The sequence below is a fragment of the Tachysurus vachellii genome, chromosome 17 (genome assembly GCF_030014155.1).
Source record: "Tachysurus vachellii isolate PV-2020 chromosome 17, HZAU_Pvac_v1, whole genome shotgun sequence".
In the NCBI taxonomy this organism is placed as follows: domain Eukaryota; kingdom Metazoa; phylum Chordata; class Actinopteri; order Siluriformes; family Bagridae; genus Tachysurus; species Tachysurus vachellii.
Window position 1 is genome coordinate 15848823 of NC_083476.1, and position 21124 is coordinate 15869946.

The 21124-nt window shown below is 39.4% G+C and overlaps 3 protein-coding genes across 4 annotated transcripts; 1 reads left to right on the top strand and 2 right to left on the bottom strand.

Moving 5' to 3' along the window:
- Positions 1 to 211: 211 nt before the first annotated feature.
- On the top strand, positions 212 to 6691 carry nlrc3l1 (NLR family, CARD domain containing 3-like 1). 2 transcript variants are annotated; one of them, XM_060890951.1, is made up of 6 exons: positions 212 to 255; positions 703 to 893; positions 1572 to 1757; positions 1851 to 1947; positions 3417 to 3660; positions 4268 to 6691. In XM_060890951.1, the coding sequence occupies exons 2-6, from the start codon at positions 742 to 744 to the stop codon at positions 5794 to 5796; spliced, it is 2208 nt and encodes a 735-aa protein (XP_060746934.1). In that variant the 5' UTR covers positions 212 to 255; positions 703 to 741; the 3' UTR covers positions 5797 to 6691. The 2 variants fall into 2 exon arrangements, with proteins under 2 accessions (XP_060746934.1, XP_060746933.1); XM_060890950.1 differs by having other exon boundaries at positions 238 to 255; positions 685 to 893.
- A 229-nt stretch (positions 6692 to 6920) lies between these two features.
- On the bottom strand, positions 6921 to 8895 carry mrps12 (mitochondrial ribosomal protein S12). Its single transcript, XM_060890786.1, has 3 exons — positions 8747 to 8895; positions 8511 to 8569; positions 6921 to 7793 (listed from the first exon to the last, which is right to left on the bottom strand). Exons 2-3 carry the CDS (start codon positions 8557 to 8559, stop codon positions 7411 to 7413), a joined length of 432 nt encoding a protein of 143 aa, XP_060746769.1. The 5' UTR covers positions 8560 to 8569; positions 8747 to 8895; the 3' UTR covers positions 6921 to 7410.
- A 3096-nt stretch (positions 8896 to 11991) lies between these two features.
- Positions 11992 to 15724, bottom strand: npas4b (neuronal PAS domain protein 4b). Its single transcript, XM_060891146.1, has 8 exons — positions 15269 to 15724; positions 14807 to 14970; positions 14543 to 14645; positions 14156 to 14447; positions 13953 to 14062; positions 13701 to 13836; positions 12120 to 13603; positions 11992 to 12017 (listed from the first exon to the last, which is right to left on the bottom strand). The coding sequence occupies exons 1-8, from the start codon at positions 15441 to 15443 to the stop codon at positions 11992 to 11994; spliced, it is 2490 nt and encodes an 829-aa protein (XP_060747129.1). The 5' UTR covers positions 15444 to 15724.
- Positions 15725 to 21124: the final 5400 nt, after the last annotated feature.

Sequence of the window (21124 nt, forward strand, 5' to 3'; positions counted from 1 at the left end):
GAGTGATTGTGCATTGTTGTTTTGCTTATTATTTTGGCATATTTATACTTCACTTGTGTTATTTAAATGCAATACAAGCACTCATAATAAATTACTTTTCTCTTCACATTCATAAATATATTGGATATATAGCTATCATGGGCTCTGCATTTTAATTCCCTTCGTGTTAAATGCAGAGGTTGATGTTTGAAATGGGTTGTTTTGTGTATATTATCTGGCAACCCTTTAGTCTAAAACCGAAAGTTGTCAGCTCAGGTACTGTGAATTATACACGATTTATTATTGTTTATACTTTGAATTATACTGTTTATATCTTGTACAGTTATTTTTGCGGTAGGACATTTAATAAAACGAGGGTTGTAGAGGACTAAAATCGGCTGAATAGAACTAGTTTAAAATATTGACTTTTTAGATTTTTAGAATATATTCTTTTTAGAGAAAAAAAAAAACAAGTTTGTGAGTATTTTTGAGAGAATTAAATATAGTAAAGCGTCCAGTTTGTTATATGAAAATATTTATGTGCCAAATTTTACCGTATAAAACCGAGAGAATGTTATGTAATATTGGTGTCTGTTGTGACCCGGAAGTGAAAAGGCTCGTTGTGCGTGACAGGAGACCGGAGAGTTGATAGTGTGACACCATGTTTATTTACTGTTCTTTTCTGTCCACAAACTATTCCTTCAGCTCTCATTGTGTTCAAAGGTGTTGCACAGTTCAGACAAGCTGATACGGTGTTTTAAAATGGATGATGAAGACGCGATGTCTGATAACAGCGTCCCCTTCGGCTACGGAGCGTCAGCATTCGGCAGTGAGGGAGAGGAGGAGGAGGAAGATGTCGCAGTCCACAGAGAGTCTGCGCTCAGACACATGGAGTGGGAAACAGCAGTAGAGAGGTACATCATTACAACAGTGCTGAGAACTACTGCAGTGAATCATATAGGCTGTTTGTACAGAGGTGTGAAAAAGTATTGGCCCCCTTCCTGATTTGATATTGTCACACTTTAATGTTTCAGATCATCATACAAACCTTCTACCAATATAACCATCTCCCTCCTCTGTACATGTCCAAACCATCTCAATCTAGTCTCACTGACCTTGTCCCCAAAACAGACAACCTGAGCTGTCCCTCTGATGTGCTCATTCCTAATCCTGTCCATCCTCATCACTCCTAAAGAGAACCTCAACATCCTCATCTCTGCCTCCTGTCCTTTCCTCACTGCTACAGTCTCTAACCCATACAGCAGAGCCGCTCTCACTACTGTCTTGTACATCTTTCCTTTGATTCTTGCTGACACTCTTCTTGCACAGAACACTCCAACACACCTGTACTCGCCTCTTCACCTCTTTTCCACCCTCCCGTCACACTGGATGCTTGCCCCCAAATACTTAAACTCCTGCACCTTCTTGACCCCAGCCCCCCTGTAATCTCACTGTTTTACTTCCCTCCCTCTCATTCATACACACATATTCTGTCTTACATAATTCTCTTATTATACTAATATTTATAATTCATTCCTGGAAAACGTCTGATGTTTGGATGGTATCATGCTTTGTTTTACTTTATTTCACAGCTATGATGTTGAGCGAGCCGCATCACCTGCCCCCAGTTATGACTCAATGTGCAGCGATGATGGTATAGGAGCACAGGCTGAAAGTCGGTGTAAAATTCAGCTGTACAGAAAGGACTCTTCAGGATCAAGCTGTTGCTCTTCTTCCAGTGATGAGAAGCCAAATGAAGAGCCTAAAGAAGAGGAAATGTGAGGGCACCTGTTTGGCTTTGTACATGCAAATTGTATGCTCTTCTTCTTGTGCAGTCTACTAATATATATGTACATACTTTTTAAACCTAGGATTCAAGAAATTCCAACCCCATCTTTAAAGCCAAAGTTATTAATCGATCCTAATGAGACGCGACATCCAGCCCTGACTGTTGATTTCGCCTTTAAGGTGAGAGTCGTCTCTTCACAGATCACGATATCTTGGTGAACTTTCCTTTTATTTTAATGTTTTTACTTTTATACAGTACAAGTTTCAGCAATAGACACTGTAGAGGTCTGGGGTAATTAAATACCACCCCAAAAAATTGTGAATTTAATTCATTCATTCATTTTCTACCGCTTATCCGAACTACCTTGGGTCTCAGGCGTCATCGGGCATCAAGGGCAGGATAGGATGGGATGGGAGTGCCAACCCATCGCAGGGCACACACACACTCTCATTCACTCACGCAATCACACACTATGGACAACTTTCCAGAGATGCCAATCAACCTACCATGCATGTCTTTGGACCGGGGGAGGAAACCGGAGTACCCGGAGGAAACCCCCGAGGCACGGGGAGAACATGCAAACTCCACACACACAAGGTGGAGGCGGGAATCGACCCCCCAACCCTGGAGGTGTGAGGCGAACGTGCTAACCACTAAGCCACCGTGCCCCCCAAATTGTGAATTTGAGAACATAAAATTTGATTAAGATCAGAAAAATATAAAGATTCAATCCACAATAATAAAAACAAAAAAATACAATACACTGATATTATTACTTTTCATTAGTGATCTGCAGAAACTGTGCCACACTTAAAAGCAAAAACTTCATCACAAGATTTTTCTCTTCATTCACAGAATCAGCATTGCTTGTAAGAACTAAAGTTTCAATTTAGTTAAACAAGGTAAAGTTGATTCACTAAATACATTTCACTGTGCCATGATATTTAATTATAAAGCAGTCACAGTGTGTGAACAAAGGAGACACGCAAAACACAAGCAGTACCGCTTTATATTAATGACATGCAGAAAATGTTAAATACCGAAAGACAAAGCTTGACTTTGTGTTAGAGGTGAATGTAATTACTAGATGCACTGCAGAGTATACAAACCATATACAATAAATATATTTGGAATAGGTGCCTCTGTGGGGACAGACAGAAAAGCAGTTTGACAAACGGGTTTATTAAAAAAATAAAATCAAATCAACAGACAGGAAAACACCAGTGAGCGACTAAGGGACTAAGCGACTAAAATACAAAACAGAACACGCTTTAACAACAAAGCACCAACAACATGGACTCAGCCATCAACACACACAAGACAACAGGGATAAATTGGGGAGGTAATTACTGAAACATAAGGGAACTGCGCACAGAGGCAGGAAAGGACTAAGCAAACAGGTGAGAGCACAAAACAAAGACATGTGGCACAGGATATAAACAAACCCCTGCTGGAACACCCCCTGGTGTTCCAGCAGGGAATTGTCTGAGCATTCATGACCCATGGTTTCATGTTGTTGTACTGCATCGTTAAACCCTTAACTATCTTGCATTTCAGAATTAATTTACCTTCATACGTCCAAATGATCGGACAGTCTCAGCTCCATGGCGCTGACATTTGCCCGATTAAATCCTTGTTCTTTTTTCAGGTCCTTCAGAGCAGCTTGAAGCAGCTTAGAGAAGAGCATTTTAAGCGCTTTAAGAGAATCCTGTGGGAGCGTTACCCAGAGTATTTTCGAGATCAGCTTAGCAGCTTGGACATTATAGATCTGGTGGATAAAATGTTGGAGATCTGTGGATTAGACGTTTCTCTGAAGATCACACTGAATGTGCTCCTGAATGACATGAAATGTAAATATGTTGCTGAGCAACTGCAGGGAATGTGCAAGAGGAGTAAGTATATAAACACTAATGAAATAATCCCATAACTCGCTCAGGTGACATCAAAACAGATGGACATTTTGATGATAATTTAGGAAATAAAGTGCTTCTTTTTCACTCTAAAACAGCGGTGTCCAAGCTTATCCGGAATGGGCCAGTGTGGATAAGATGTTATTTTGTAATATTTGTAATTTGTAAAAAGATTTGTAGTCATTTAGAGATCTAATCCGTTTGCTAGAATGAAATGATGATACTTAAAACCTAAATATGCTCCAGTCAGTGTTTTTATAAACTCCACACCCACAAAAGACACACGATTGCTAGTACATAACAGGCAACATGATTGACAGACAAGTAGCAACACCTCTTTGACCTGATTGGTCAGCTATTAGTGGTCTACATCAGCTCCCCCCCTGGTGTAAAAGCCTGGTGTAATACAAAAACCAGAGTCTCACCTCAGAGCAGATATTTTAATAATGATGCTATACTTTGACTTATAAACCTTAACTTTGATAATAATGCTGATACCAGTTATAAACCAGTGTGTTTTAGCTTTAATATTCTGAAGCCGCTATACGATCTTTGATCAAATAGTCAAATTTTTCTTTCTCCTCTACAGACGAGGTCCGCTACGAGTTGAAAAAGACACTGAGACGGTTGTATGAACATGTTTCAGAAGACCCGAGCCAGCAAACCCTTTTCGAGGATGTATGCACAGACCTGTATTTTACAGACGGTGGCAATGCTGCAGTAAATAGTGAGCACGAGTACAGACAGATACAGGAGCTGCAAGAGGATGCCCGCAGCAAAAACAACCCACTGTCCCTCACCGATATATTTAATCCTAAGGATGTTGAGAGGAGGCACATAAGGACAGTGATAACTAAAGGAAGTCCAGGGACTGGCAAATCATTTCTAGTTCAGAAGTTTATCTTAGACTGGGTGGAAGGAAGATCACACCAAGACATCTTCTTTCTGCTTCCTCTGCCGTTCAGAGAGCTAAACCAGATGACAGGGGAAACGGTAAGCTTTATGGATTTAATCTGCAAACTCTATCCAGAGATGAAAGAAGTAGATACCCTGGAGTTTGAAGGCTGCCAGGTGATGTTCATCTGTGACGGCTTGGACGAATACGCTACCCCCATTAACTTTCGCAGCACTGCGTATTGGTGTGATCACAACGAGCCAGCAAATACCAACGTTTTAATCACCAACCTGATCAGGGGCAACATGCTGTACTCCGCCTACATGTGGGTGACCAGTCGGCCCGTAGCCATCAACCAGATTCCTGCAGAATGCATCCACCAGTTATTAGAGGTTCGTGGGTTTTCACATGAACAGAGAGAAGCCTACTTCAGGAAGACTATCTCTGACAAGGAGCTTGCAGAAAGAGTCATTGCTTACATCAAATCTTGCAAGACGCTGTATATTATGTGCTATTTGCCAATGTTCTGCACAGTCGTGCGCAGATTGCTTGAAAAGGATCTCCAAAGTGGAGAACGCCCCAAAGGTCTTACTCAATTCTACACCAAACTGCTACTCCTGCATATAAACAAGAGATGCCAGAAACTACTGTCACAAGACCCAGAATTCTTCTTGAAGCTTGGGAACATGGCCTTCCAGCTACTTGAGAAGGGTGTGTTCACGATCGAGAAAGACCTCTGGGATAAATATGTTCTGAGAGCTGAAGATGCCGTGGTAACCGCAGGCCTGTGCACGCAGTTCTACCGTGAGACATTTATGATGTATCAGGAGAAAGTGGACTGCTTCATTCATCCAACAGTGCAGGACTACCTAGCGGCTCTTTACGTCTTCCTTTCTTTCAAGAAACACAAGAAGAACGTTCTGGATAGTACAAAGAAGAAAGGGTTCTCAGTTTTTAAAGGGGATCTTGAACTATACAAGAGTGCTGTTGATAAGGTTTTACACTCCAAAAGTTCCAACTTTGACCTGTTTCTGCAGTTTCTCTTGGGCATGTCAGAAGAGACCAACCAGGAGCTGCTTAGCATCTTGCTTGGCCACACAAGGACTAAGCAGGAGGCTCGGGAAGAGACGACAATCTACGTCAAAAAGATGTTCAGGGAGTATCCTGAGAGGAAAGAATACCTTCAGAGATGCTTAGATGAACTTTGTCCACATCCACACTGAACTGATTTTGAGGACAGCGAACAGATCGTCTCTCCTCTGTGTCTCTTGTTTCTTTAACGTAGCACATTATGATCCTGTAAATGTACAGAATTATCGGAAAAGACTTATTGAACATCTGGTGCTGCGCAGTTTGCAGTTTTCTCACCACAGGCAGACATAACATGGAATTTGCATGGCTGTTGTGATTGTAGAGCAGCGTTACATGTTTTTAAGCCCCCTTACATTTCCAGCATTCGGCAGACAATTTAATTCAGATCTACGTACATGTATCTCATTTGTACAACAGCTGTGGTTCACGCTCAACCTTTGTGGTAAACTTTTCACGTCTTAAACACTGAGCTGTTATTTCCCACACAACCTTTGGCTTGGTTGTAAAATGTGAAAATTTCCACCAGCTGGAAATAACTGGAAGGCTGCGGTCAGAAAATGACATAAAATAACACCTGAAATATGCTTCTTTACTTGCACCTTCTTCTTTTTTCCTTTCCTTGCTTCTCAGCTCCTTACTCCTGACAACCGAAGACACGAAGAATTGAAAACAAACATATTTAACGACTAAGAATTTAAGCGTCACTTTAATCTGAATCGGCTCTTGTAAGTAAATTGTCTTATTGAGGACACTTGAAAGCAGGACACTGATAAAACCATCATTGCACATTACACACTTAAATATTGATGTTTTAGTCTAAACAAGATTCTGTTCCTCACCTGACAGGTTTAAAATATTACTTGATTTATCCATGGATTTTATTTGAACCTATTGTTTATTTATACCGTTCCAGCGTGTGCTTCTTATTAATGTATTTTTTTATTTTTATTTTTTAGAAAAGATATGAAGTATAATAATGTATACTTAAATGAGACACACTAAAATAAAAATTACTTTTGCAAAGCAGTCATTTGTATGTCCTTCACCCAGAATCCTCATTTCTCCTCAGAGTGCAGTTTAAGAAAAAATACTTTGGGTTTGATTGATTTCTTAGTCACAGGCTGAAGGAAGTACAAAAAAAAAAAAAAAAATTGTGTTTTTTTATCCCGGACTCAAAGGATCTGTGATCAGAGTTAAAATGCATGCTGAGCAATGTTTCTTAATGGTTCTAATGTGCTAAATACTAAACCAAATAAACATTTATTATATTTTATTGTTTTGATATTACATTTTTTTTATTCACAGCTAGTTTCAGGGGTGAGAAATTACAGGATGATATTTAAGTGAAAACGAATATCATGTCAAACTTCCTCAATTAAAATCGGAGCTAGACAGAATTACACTCAATTTTTTTGTAATTAGTAACAATTTATATGATGAGATACACTATGCAGAGTTATGAACATTAGTGTTCATAATTTATGACCAAATAAAATACAATATCATGTTTAAAGAAAAACTATAAATAAATATTCGCCAAATAATCCTTGGCATACAGGCACTTCCAATTGATAGGGTTTGTTTGGTTTATTTTGTGGTAACTGAGACAATGAGAACATTTATAAATTCAAAATGAAATTGGTCAAGAACAGAGATGCTCTGTTATTGTAATGAAATACAATAAACAATTATGAGAAGAAAAAAACAAGACAAAAGAGTGGACAGTCTCAATCTGGTTCAAGGCATCAATGTTTCTTCTTCACGACATGGGCACAGTCATATTTGCCCCTGACTACTGTGAGCTTGACACCTGGCAGATCCTGTGTCCTACCTCCTTGCACCAATACAACATTGTGCTCCTGGAGATTGTGTCCTTCACCTGGGATAAACACCACCGCCTCCTTACCGTTGGAGAGACGAACTCGTGCACATTTGCGGTTGGCAGAGTTGGGCTTTTTGGGTTTCCTGATCATGGTCTTCAGGACTACGGCCTTCAGCTGAGGTCGACCGAATGTGGCACCAAGCTTTTTGGGTGGTGGGGATGGTTTGCCCTGGCGATGCATCTGATTGAGTGTAGCCATGGTCCTGCTTAAAAGAGGTCCAGACCAAGGGAACACACACTGGGAGGCTGAAAGATTAACATAATAAACATGGAACATTTGTTTATATTCCTCATGAATAGTGATTTATCTATATAGAATTTTTCTCGGTTGTTAAACAGATAATCATATTAGCATGCGAAAGCTTGGGTTAATGGCTCACATTTAAACAAACACAGCATTTACTATTACTATTTTAAATGTTACAGTTTTTATCCAAAACTGTGCGTTCTTGCTGAAAGAGAAGACCAAGTGGTGTATAGAAACAATCGTGCTCTAGATCTGTCTGAGGTACCAACTTTCAGCCACACGCTGTTAAATCATGAAAAAAAAATGACTAAGGAAGAAACTCAAAAAAATAAAAAATAAACCAAAAACCTGTGTTTGCTGCTCCGAAAGCAGACACACAGATTATAGATCTTATTTAATTGGTCTATTAATTAGACACAAATACATCATCGACCTTTTTAAATCACTTTCTCAAAAACTATAAATTTAGGACAAAAAAATGTCTCTAAAACTACTCATTTTGTATTTACTGTCATATTTGTGTCCAGAACTTTAGGGAACAGGAATAAAAAGCTCTGAAACATGTGACATGGTATTTGTGCACATTGTTTAATACATTGAAAGCAATGAGTCAAAAGAAGAAGAAGAAGAAGAAGAAGAAGAAAAGAAAAAAAAGAAATCAAAATATGGTTTTACACATTTGGCTATAACTAATATTCCATATTATATTATATCACCTTGCAGGATTGAAGACAGCATCGGCCTCAGATTCCCAAGTAAAGCCATACTGATCAGGCTGCAGGCAAAAACAACACAAGTCCAAACTATTCAAGTGACTCAATTACATGATGCATGAGGAAAAAAGGTTAATTAACTAACATGATCAGAATATCAGCAAACAACAGTTACCTAATGATACTATACTGTTTTATTTGTTACTGTTGTTGTTGTTTTTACAGAGGACACGACATACCTTCTGATAATCTGTCAAATCCGTAAATTTAGCACTTTACTTTCTCTTTGAGTGGAGACCAGGACCTTGGAAGAAATGTTGACCTCTTGCTGCGTTTATGTTCCAGCCATCATCGTCGCCATCTTGGAAGTGACGTCACCGAGCACGTTTCTCTATCTCTTCTTGTCTTTGACGAAGCGAAAAGTCCACACTGACTTCTAGAGGACTTGTATGAAACTGCACCAAACAACTGAATAGTTAACATGCACCATCACAGTAATTTTGATAATAGTGGTGACATTTAAGTAATTACATTTCTAACAAGACCTGAAGACAAAACCATGCATTCAGTGCTCTAATGTATTTTTTTGGAAGTAATATAATAATGCAATTCCAGCTGTTATGTTGCATTTCCAGTTTTTTCCAGCTGTATTGTTCTATTATAGCAAGATAGATAGATAGATAGATAGATAGATAGATAGATAGATAGATAGATAGATAGATAGATAGATTTAAGTCATTTAACTTCATACATACAGCAAAACAAAATCCAGGCTCTGATGAAGTAAAAGTTTCAAATCTTTCCTTTTGCTTTCTTGCTGCAGGTATTATAATATATCTGATTTACTTCATTTATATTTATTTTTGGAAGCACTTGTAGATACCAACTGTAAAATACCACCTTTGTGGGTGTATTAAAATAACCTGAAAAGCAGAAGCAGTACTGTTGAGAACAGAAACTTATTAGCCTATGGCTCAATGGGCCATTCATAATATTTAGAATAGTTGTTTTATACTCTTATATTCATTCACTCATTCACATCTAGGGATGTACATAAAGCTCCTTTAAATACAGGTTACTAAAAATTAGACATTGTTTCTAAATTGTATTGTTTATTAGTAGAAACAGTGTGTGCCAGAACAAATGAAAAAATGCCTTCGGGTATTTTCAATAACCATATAATCATAGAGTCATGATGGATCAGGTCCCTATTCTGGGATGGAACTATCACATGTCACCATGTAAACACACAAATTACACACTAATTCACACCCAGGGGCAATTGTATATGCCCGTTTACCTACTGGTATGTTTTGGGTATATGGGAAGAAACCAGAGTAGGACTCTATCAAGCTTTGGTCCCTGCAGCTGTGAGGAGATAATGGCACCATCTAAACCACAACATATTTACTATATTTTATTATTTTTGCTATTGTAAATACTTTTATATATATCTTGAGGATTAATCACAGTCACCTCCATTGGTGTGCATGAAACTGATGCAGATGGTATACAACAATACAGCCGAAATGTGTCCTGTGTAGTTCATGCTGTTAGCCACCAGGTGTCAAGCTGGGGACAGACATGTATTCACAATCCATTGTATTATGAATGGGTGCAATTAAAGAAGACAATTTAGATTTTAAATGGAACTTCAGAGATTCACAGAATAACAAATCCTGGTTTAGTATGTATTTATGATTTGTCTGTATTTACTCCATACAGATCTTTTTATTGTAGTGATATTATGGTATTATTACTTAACGACTGTTTACTTCCTTTCAAACACAAAAAATGACTGATATTGTGTTTATGGCATTTTGCAGCATCCAAGGAGCTTAAAGAGATTTGTTTGCTCTTGCACAGTCTTTATAAGTGGGCTTGTATATGGGCTGTTTGTGTGGCTGTTGCTGGAGGATGCTCAACCAGAGGGTGATAAACACAGGAATGGAGCAAAGGAGTGGAGAGCGAGGGATGGATGCAAGGGGTGAGGGTGAGTCATAAGAAAAGAGGGGACTAATGAATGAGCAGGCACAGATGTGTGAAAGAGGGAGGATGAAAAGAATTGCGGCTGACTGATTGCAGGAGTGGGAGGAAATTGAGAGGAGCAAGCGAGCATCTAAAGTCCTTGTAGGCCTCCAAACCTCATCGCTCTTTTTTAATTCCTCTTTTCAAACCTGTCTATTTTGGTTCCTCTTCAGCACTGAAAGGCTATTGCTCTCACAAGGACAGGAAGATGAGACAAAGCGTGAGAAAGTGTGGTTGTGGTGGTGGTGGTGGGCAATGGGAGGATGCAGATGAGCATGGTGATATTTTGGGGTATGAGTAGGAGTAGGTAGGTCGCTGGTATGATGGACACTCTTAATGGACAGGAACTAAACTGAATAAAGTTGACATGTTATCAGGGCCATGGAGGTGGAACCTGTATGTGTAGGATCTAAAATGCCTCAGCAACAGGAGAGAAAATGGAGCTAGAGACGTTTCAAGGCATAGGCTGACAGGGAAAGTGAGAGGGAGGCAGGAAAAGCCATATAGGGTATAATCATGCACCATGTAGGCTGAGTGAATGAGTATAGGGTGCGTCTGTGTGGTGGTTTTTTTTTATGTGCGTGTGTGTGTGTGTGTGTGAGAGAGAGAGAGAGAGAGAGAGAGGGAGAGAGAGAGAGAGAGTTTGTTGGAGTGGGAAGCTTATTGTCTCCACCATGCCTTGAGTCAAGAGCACACATCAGGAAAATAGCAAGCGCCTCATCATGTGCGTCAGTCAGCAGCTCTCAGGTCCATGAAACCATGGAGACACACAAAAAGGCTTTAAATGAAAAGCAGGAAGTAAAAAAAACAATAGTCCTGTTGAAGGCAGTATTAATGAACTCATGGACACCGATGATCCTTGCTTTGATAAAGATGCATGTAATTAAATTGACTGCAGTATATTTTTTCTGCATTTTCTTTTACAGACATTCTGTTTTAGCTTAAAAACAAGACAACCATGAAAGGTAATGAGAACTTTATTATCATTGATAACATTTTGACAGAATAAAATATTTTCATGTCTTTATATCATTGCACAAACACAAACATTACTTGTAAACAACATCAAAGAATAATAAATAATAAGAGTTTGGGAATCAATCCTCTACTTTGCTGTAGACAACTCTACATTGGTGTATGGGTGCAATAGAACCGATACAATTAGTTTCAATATTCTTCAATATTATCTTTGTGTAAAACACAGTCTTCACTATAAGTGAATACCAAAGTGGCACTTTGTAAAATTGCCATTGCAAGAATACATGTAATTAGTTTTTTCTCAAAATGACAGTCCATGAATACAAGTGCTCATATGACATTCATTTTGTTAAAGTTCAAACACAAAATAAACATTTTTCTGTTTTAAAATGTCTTTTTTAAGTATAATCATTCATATAATCTGCAAAAATATGAAACTCTGACAATATGTCATACTTAATTAAGTCACAGACTTATTTTAGAACATGTGATCACTGGTTCCATCTGAAAGAGAAAAGACATAAAGAAACAGGTTAGAATATTTAAGTCAAAATTCTATCTTTGAATAAATCAATTGAAATATCAACAACATTCACTGATTCTCACCTTGATAGAAGTGCTGTGGTGACTCTTGAAAGGAGAGTTGATACAACTCAGGTTGTTGCCTCAAGGCAGGATTAATTGAGGCAGCTGCCTCGAACATGGGTTCCATGTTGACCAGCTCCTCCAGAAGGGACTGGTCACAGGGTAGTCCAGGGGTGGGATCATTTTCTGGAGCAGGGGTAGACTGTGGGGAGGCTGAGAGAGTGATCTCATCATCCATTATGCTCTCTGTTGAAGCCCTTCCCTCAGATTGTGCCCCTGACTCCAGCGACATTCCCCCAACCGTGCTGGTACAGTGCGTCGACTGGACGCTACAGAGGTGCTGCACACCAAATACGGCCTCCTCCTGAATGTATCCCGAGGAGCATGTGCTCACTTGGTCAGGAGGAGTATGCTCAGTAGAGGAGTGAGGATGAGGACATGGGGAAGGGGAAGAGAAATAAGAAGCTGGAAGAGGGTTAGCAATTTTTTCCTCTTTTTCATTGTGATCCAGTGATGAGTGATAGTCTTCACAGCACATGGTGGGGGGAAAATCAGTTGTCAGAGGTTTAGAGTTCTGTTCTGGTATGATCGGGGAGGAGTGATTTTTCCAGAAGCACTCAGCAACTGAACTGAGATATTGAGCTAATAGTGAGATCTCAATTTTCTCCCTTTCATCGTTAGCTTGCTGAGAGAAAAAACCTGGACATCGCTGTTCAGTAGGAGAAGCCTCTGGGGTTAGGAGGCCCTCGGGTGGACCATGATGGATGGAATGAGGGACATCTACATACAGAGGCCCTCTAATCTCTGGTAATGTCATAAGGGCACATTCATCATTCATTGTGCTATCTGGGGTAGGGGGTAACTTCTCATATAGTGCTCTGCTGCAATGCTGTGCAGACAATGTCACTCCTATGTCTGTTGAGTGATTGGCTGAGTGCAAGGTTTGGGTGACTGTGCTGGACAAATCTGGTTTAAAGAAATCTTCTCCAAATATAAAATGACCTCCTCCAAGTCTTGGAGTATATGGGGGTGACTCCCCTATGCTGTGTGGTTTGGACACACAGAGATTGGAAAGAGGTGCAAGAGGCACAGGGGTTTGGGTAGCTGGGAACGCCATATGGGTCATGACAGTCAGAGGGGAATGAGGAGTAGGGTCTGATCTTGTGGAAAACTTTGTGCTGTCTGGTAAGCATAACTGTTGGCTTCCATGTTGTTGAGAAAAGTCATTTTCATCTAGGGGGAAGTTTGGACATGAACCAGAGCCCAGTGGCAAGCCTGTGTGAAGTGTAGAAGTGCTGGGCAGTTCCTCAGAGGAGCTGCGTCCAGAGACAGAAAAGCTAAAGTCAAAAGACTGAGCAGACAAGCCACTACTACTGGGGGTAAAGACTTGCTCTGGGCTAGACAGGGGATGAGAGAATTGTTGAGCCAAACCCTCCTGGTACAGGAGATCCAGCTGATTTTGCTCAGAGTTCAGCTGCTGACGGACAGACCATGCTTCAGATTCACTACAGGATGAAAGAAGACAAGAAAGGTGTATTAGAATTTTACACATCACACAATTAAACATATAAGAAGGGTATTAAGGGTCATAAAGGGTAGTACCTAATGACATAGTTCTGGCATGCAATGGGATGTTCTCCAGACTGGAGCTGAAGGACCATGTAAAGCCAGACCCATGAATGGTCAGCTGCCTCCACTTGAACCACCATCTCCACCTGCTTTTGTCCTCCTTCACGCACTAGAATGGAATAAAAAAATGTTTACTGATACCACTCCGTTAATCTTTTGATGCTATCACAAGTAACTCCAAGTCATACAGTGGCTGTATTTGTAATATGAGTACATAAAACTCACAGAGGGCACAGTGCTGTGAAGAGGCATGAGAGAGATCACGAGGATGTAGCAGGCTGTACCAAGAGCGAGAGCGTAGTGAGTCCACATCATAGCCCAAATAGACACTGACACTGCCATGAAACAAAAAACAGTAATTTTTATTTACCTTTGCTTTTGGTTAATATTCACAGTGCCAATGTGTGCAGAATCATTTAAACACTCACCATTCTTGGGCTGTCTGTATTTTCATATCATGGCTGTGCTGGGAGTGGAAGGAGGTCAGCTGAAAAGCTTGCTCAGCTGGTGGGGTAGGGAGTGGGTTCCTGGTACTGGCAAGGTTTGATGCCTGGAGCTCCAGAGGTGAACAGAAACACACCCACACTGCATTGGATGTCCAGTAAGATGATGTGTGGTAGGGCAACGGGAGACAGCGTGTTCGCACCAAAGTCACCTTGTTACCAGAACCTTGTCTTCTTACAAACTTTGAAGTGTTGAAGCGACAGCGAAAGAGGCGCTCTAAAAACATACACATATATAGAGGGAGATTTTGAATGAAGATCTTGGGCAAGAAGTTCAAATACAGCTGGAATGAAGCAAGCATTTCCTGTTACCTGTGTCAGGTGGAGTGACTGCAACGAGATTGCTTCTCATGACAAAGTGATCTGCTGGATCAATGATGTCATAGACACTGTCACTCTGAGAGACTAGATCTACCTGTGATCATGAAAAAAGATATACAACATTTAAAAATAATGTAATTTACAAAAAAACCTGAGTAATTCTTGTTAAGCAATACCCCCTAAAAAAAACAAAATCCCTAGTTGTCAAGTTAGAAGAAAATAATTCTAAATATAAATATAGTTCATATATCTCACCATTGAGTGCCCAAGGTGTTCAGTGACATTGTCGGACAAATACAGGAGTTTGCCTTCGCTTGTCACCAAGAGGAGAAAACCTGGTAAGGTGTTCATCAGCTCAGAGAGTTCAGGAATGGACACGAAGCTTGGGCTCACATCCTGGATTCCGGCTGTGCTTATGTCTAGACAGAAGAAGAGACTAATTTAATATTAACCAGGCACTAAAGCTCTAATTTTGAAGGAAATAAAAGAATGAAACACCTAACTCTAACTTTTGTGAAAACGATTATAATATAAAGAAACCCAAAGCTGGTCCAAAAACAAAAACAGCAAACTCCTTTAACAGAACTGTTAACATCAGCACCACGGACAGCAACTTCAATAACGTGTTATTCTCGGAGTGAATGTACTTCCATTATTACACTGAACAATGATAAAGCTGATTTAAAAAGAATCTTACTGTTAAATTGCATTACCTACCTTGGGAAAAAAAGACGGATTTTCTTGTGTACATGCAAGCAAGGGACATGATGTGCAGGTAAGATAGGCGAGCTTTGTCTGCGTCCGAGATGGGCAGCAGGTCCTTCAGTTTGCGGATCTCGGCATTGATCTGATCTCTCCGCGCTTTCGATGCGCCTTTCGTGGAGCGGTACATTTTTCCCGGCTGGAGCTACAGGTGTTCTTAGTCTCACCGTCGACGTGTGACAGGAATCTAGCGCTGGTTCAGGGACAGGCTTTAAATGTTATAGCGCTTATTTAATCATTGGGGCAACTGTATTGAAGCAAAAAGTAGCGGAATAAAGAAAATCAAAACTTCAAGAAACAATCATTGTTTTAGAATTCTCGCGTTTCTGGGTAGGTAAATATCATTTAGAGATAAATAAAATAAAAGAATTCTTCTCAGCTGGTGTGTCGGTTCTGGTGGAAATTCCGCATCCAGGCCCTTTATATAGAGAAAGAGTCTTAGAGAAGGAGCGACGGAGGCGTGCACTGACACATCGGAATCAATATCCTCATGTGTCTCTGCATCTCCTACATTCACTCCCTGATGATGACGTGAGAGGACGATGGGAACCCCTTCAACGCACATAGCCCGATATGGACAAAAAATAAGGCCGCATGAGGCGGAGACAGTGGATGTATCTGTCTGTCCGTCCGTGTTTTTATATAACTCTAAGATCTGAGGACCATGACAGAGCGGAGGTTAAATCTCAGTCTGGACGGATGGGTATGTAGAGAGACTTGTAGGAATGGACACATTTAAGGTTTTTCTCATTATGAGGGACACATATGACATATATTAAGTGTTTTTTATAATCCATGTGGAGAGTCGTGAAGTTTTAGGTTTATTTGTCCTTATGAAAGGATGTAGTGGGGTTTAGAATTTTCTGTCAATATGGAGGGATATGTATGGTATGCTCAATTTCTTTTCAGATGGAGGGTACACATTCTTTTCAACATGAATTTAATATAAATTAATAATGAATAGTGAATCAGTAGATTTCCAACTCCTCTGTGCTACATCAAGCGGACAGGTAGTAAACTGGTAGGTGGTGGTAGGCTCACGATGGTAGGCTCACGATGTTCAGCAACCATGTCTACCAATCACCACGCACACCTACCCATCACACACACTCATACAAACACACACACACACACACACACACACACACACACACACACACACACATACACACACACACATAGCTAAAGCATAAACAACAAACCACAATACACTATGATTTTATGAGTGGATCCCCTGCACACAGCATGTTACATTTATTTAGCTTTTAATAAACTAGCGAAGGTCATGATAGAAGCTTTTCTACAGTCAAATGAAAAATTTACATCAACCAAAGCCCCAAATCCTAATTATAACTAGAAATGGCACAATTTTAACAATCAGAGCTCAGATTTGTGAGTTAATGCCTATAAATGTAAGTTTCCAGTCTTAGGGAATGAATACATTCCCGTGTTATTCTCTTTAATCATTTCTAAAAGACATCCTTTTTAGATTTTTTAAGAAATTCTTAAATGCAGAGGCATGATTCAGCCAAACCATGCTGCCTAACACCACTTCATCTGTGTGAATGTGTGACATGTTTAAATGTTTTCTTGTATAACCAAACATGTGAGGGACATGCACACACAAAATAAAGGACACTGTTTTCATATCGTTTTTTGTTGCTGTATATATTTAAATCAAGAGAAGCATAGTCCTCACTTTGCTCCTTAAAGGAAAAATAATTTCTGTTGCTTGGCAACTCTCCCACTCAAACGCTAAGATAGCACAACATGGACAATGTTGCTGAACCTGATGGTCTCCTGCCTCCTTTCTCTAGCTACAGTAGTTAGGTTTTCAATGTGTGGCTGGATTCCAGATGGCTAAGGTGTTTTTGTTTGTAGTATCAACATACACCACAACTGGAACTTGAATTTGGTCAAAAAGGTTTTGATAATTTTCTGTAACAGCAGATAAGTCAGTAGTCCTGGCTATAATTTAAATCACAGATTCATATGAATGTGCTCACTCTAATATGTCATTGTTTCTGTAATAATTGGAATAATGTGAAATCACAGGAACTTATTTGGCCGGCACACAACGTAGTCTATTGGCAAACACATCTTAGAAAATGTGTTGTTATTTTATAAAGAATATATCAGCAAAAAAAAACAATATAGTTATAATAAAGCATTAGCAACTGAATTAAGAATTTATGTAAAGGAGGCTTCAGTGTTGGCCAATTTTGTCAGTAAATTTCTTTTGTGTGTGTGTGTGTGTGTGTGTGTTTGTTTTAAACTTTCACACACACTCATGCACATACACACATATAAACATAAGTGGAATAAAACACTTCAGGGCATGTTTTCAGTGTAGTAACTGAATTAGCATTGATCAGTTTCCTCTAATTTCCTTTTACAACAAAACAGCTAACATATATTATAATCCAGCTTGTATATAAAACTTGACACTATAACTTTACCAACTTTAGGGAAACAGACTGTGGTCTGTGGTCAGTTGTGGTAGTACTGTGTGACACTTCATCACTTCCATGAGCTGTACTGTCTGCTCTCAGTATGCTGCTTGGTGCTAAATGAGCTGTTCTCTCAAGTCTTTTAACTGCATTTAGGTGTGAAAGAGAATGTGTGACTCAGAAATATGTGTCTGTGTATGCGAATGTGAGAGTGCATGCATGTTGAACGTGTGCTTGCCGAATGAATATATATGTGTTTATGTGCCTGAGTGTGTGTGAAAGTTTAAAACACACACACACACACACACACACACACACACACACACAATGATTAGATGAGTGGAGCGAACGCCTCCACATTTCCCTCCTCCCTCCATCCTTCTGTTCACAAAGCATGTGCAGCCTGCAACCTTGTGCATGTTCTTTCTTTTCTTTCTCTCTCTCTCTTCTTAGAGGTGTAGGCCTATTTTTAGTTTTCAGCACAAAAGACTTCTTTGAATTTACCTGTTTTCATAAAAATCTATCTAAATAAAGAAAGTAAGAACAGAGACAGAGAGAGAGAGAGAGAGAGAGAGAGAGAGAGAGAGAGAGAGAGAGAAGCATCTGCAGAGTGCAACTTTTCACTTGAGAGCAAAGCTAACTAGGCAATTCAATAAGTTTGCTGTAATCATGTCACTTCAAAGTATTAAATGTATGTGTTTTGAGCTATTACAGTAGATATAGTCTCTAACATTTCCTTGTCTGAAGTTGATGTAATTCTTTATTAGATGTTCTTTCTTTTTGTATTTTTGTAGTTTGATTTTCAGTGTATTTCTGAGCCATTATTTCCACTAATAATGCCTCAGCTTGTCATTTTCCTTCCCGCAATTTTGTCCATTATTGATCAAATAACAGCATGCTTGACCCCACTCACTGTAATGACCATGTAATGAATGGAAGAAAATGAAAGAGCCGGTGCATAAAAAGGGTATAAAGGTAATGACATCTGAAGTATGGTTGACGTATGGCTGGACATCCGCTAGGCCTTGCGCTTTACATGAAAACTTTTCTGGCTCCTCAGAGGGCTTGGCAATGGGGGACAATGAGTCACTGACAACTGCCACCCTGACCCCTTAGCTCCCACCTGAGGCTTTTTGTTGTTTATTACGTGGGTGGTGTGGCCATCTGCTGAAAACAAAATGGCGGTGGGTGGGCTTCCTTAGCTGATGCAGGCTCCCAGAATATGAGTAATGTCTATAATACATCATACGTGCATTGCATGACCACTTTCTGCACAAGCAGCATGGCTTTGTAGCAGTGTCTTAAAAATATAGTCCAGCAAATTTTAACAACCTTCAGCTTTTAAAAGGTGTATCTACTTGGCTTTCAATCATGTGTGTCAATGTAGATAGCTTCCCATCATCACTAGCATTCAGGTGTTCTGGCTTCTGCACCATGTGTATGTGCATGTGTACACGTAAGTGTGTGTGTGTGTTTGGGTCTTTGGAGAAAACATTATAGGAAGAGGTTTGTATGGATTTGTTTAGCTTTCCAACAAGATTGCTGATTATGACAGTTGTCCCCATTTACAGTAAATGACTACACTACATGACGAAATACTATGTGTATGAAGCAGCTAAAAAACTATATATTTGTTAGATATTTGGAGCGAGTTCTTGAAGTTGCCTAATGATAAAATTGACCGTATGGGCTTGATAAATGAAATAACAACAAAAAAAAAGAACTGACCCTAACATCTGGAGATCATGAGTTCACATCTAGACAAGCCATCTGTTGGCAAACTTGGCTGTACGTTATGGCTGGGAAAGCTGGCATACCCTGTCTATCTTTACACTGTCAATCTCAGTGACATTAGCCAATCACAATCATGTGTGAGGTGTCAGACTTTATCTTTGCAGAAGAGGACATGGATTCATGATTCTTAGAGGAAGCACACGTTTGCTCCACCTTCCTACAGTGGTAGTTGTTGTGTGATAGGGGAGAGTTCTCAAGTGGGTGGGAACTGGCATGACCAAACTGGGGAGAAAAAAACATGATATTACAAACACATGTTTACAGTATAATACAAAATGCAGTGATATTTGAAAATGAAATGTAAAAGGTAAAAGTCAAAAGTATGTGAGCAATTGATGTGAAACCAATTCGTATTAGAAGGACAAATTTCCTTATGTATTGCAGGATAAACCCTGTCTTGTTGCCTTTCCACTCAATAATTGTCGTTTGCTTCTGGAGGGAGCAGTTGATACTTGACTATGCGGCCATGGCAACAGAAATACAGTATCTTAGTAACAAAATATGTTCATTGTGAGAGATGGGAGGGGAGATTTTAATAGCACAACAGGGATGCTGTTCTGAACTTTGTGCAATACTGAACCTTTTCAAGCAAGGAACAGAATGTAACACTGTAGTGATGTGGTAAAAGGTAGTAACACTCTTTTTATCCCCACATTTTGAGTCAGTCCGGAAGCATTTTCCTCAGAACAAGAATATCACAGAGGACCTTTCGATCACTAAAATTAACTTTCCTTGGTCTCCATTGAACAGGATTTTTAATCAATTCACTTTTTAATTTGTGGTTTTGGACTTCTTTATTGTGGATTGGACATTTGTATGTTGTATCATTGCAACATCGGTTATAATTTTTAAAGGTTTTTAAGGATTTTATTTAATGTCCAAGACATTAAGGCCATGATTGATGGTTCTGATATGTTTCTATGCAACTACAGGTTTTTCTTAGAAACAGGAAAGCTGAATGGATCATGTGAAGGTAATTTCTAAGTCAAAATTAGGTCATATCTACTCTAAACTGGGAACTGGGAATATATGGTCATGGGAGAGGGACTGAAACAATACAGAGTGTATTTGATTGAATTCAAACCCCTGAAGCAATTTGCATGAGGAATATTTAATACAAAATACAGTGGACAGGCAGTTATCCAATCAGCCATTTGTGTGGTAGAATCACAGTGCTTAGGTTCAAGAGCTTTAGATAATATTGATATGAAAGTTCAGAATGGGTGACAATAGTCATCTCAGTGACTGCCAGATGGGCTGGATTGAGTATTTAAAAAACTCTTGGTATTTTGACTCACAATAGTCTCTACAGTTTACAGAACGGCGTGAAATACCGGAAACGCATTCAATGTAATAATATTTTTCAATATTTTGGAGTCTAATATGTTTTGTGTAATAGCTAGTTAAAAAATATATCAAATCAACAGCCTAAATAAAACCAAGTAAAAAAACCTAAATAATCCTGACCTGAATTTTATCTTCATATGTCCTCGCTCTCTCTCTCTCTCTCTCTCTATCTCTCTCTCTCTCTCTCTCTCTCTCTCTCTCTCTCTCTCTGTGTGTGTGT

What these genes read in the sequence shown, in the direction of transcription:
- nlrc3l1 (XM_060890951.1), top strand. Translation starts at nt 742, where the DNA reads ATGGATGATGAAGACGCGATGTCTGATAACAGCGTCCCCTTCGGCTAC. An exon ending in GAGCCTAAAGAAGAGGAAAT is followed by an intron (nt 1,758 to 1,850) that starts GTGAGGGCACCT and finishes TTTTAAACCTAG; the next exon opens with GATTCAAGAAATTCCAACCC. An exon ending in CTGTTGATTTCGCCTTTAAG is followed by an intron (nt 1,948 to 3,416) that starts GTGAGAGTCGTC and finishes TTCTTTTTTCAG; the next exon opens with GTCCTTCAGAGCAGCTTGAA.
- npas4b (XM_060891146.1), bottom strand. Translation starts at nt 15,443, where the DNA reads ATGTACCGCTCCACGAAAGGCGCATCGAAAGCGCGGAGAGATCAGATC. An exon ending in ATACAGACAGCCCAAGAATG is followed by an intron (nt 14,063 to 14,155) that starts GTGAGTGTTTAA and finishes GTTTCATGGCAG; the next exon opens with TGTCAGTGTCTATTTGGGCT. An exon ending in TTCACAGCACTGTGCCCTCT is followed by an intron (nt 13,837 to 13,952) that starts GTGAGTTTTATG and finishes ATTCCATTCTAG; the next exon opens with TGCGTGAAGGAGGACAAAAG.
- mrps12 (XM_060890786.1), bottom strand. Translation starts at nt 8,559, where the DNA reads ATGGCTTTACTTGGGAATCTGAGGCCGATGCTGTCTTCAATCCTGCAA. An exon ending in GCTGTCTTCAATCCTGCAAG is followed by an intron (nt 7,794 to 8,510) that starts GTGATATAATAT and finishes TTAATCTTTCAG; the next exon opens with CCTCCCAGTGTGTGTTCCCT.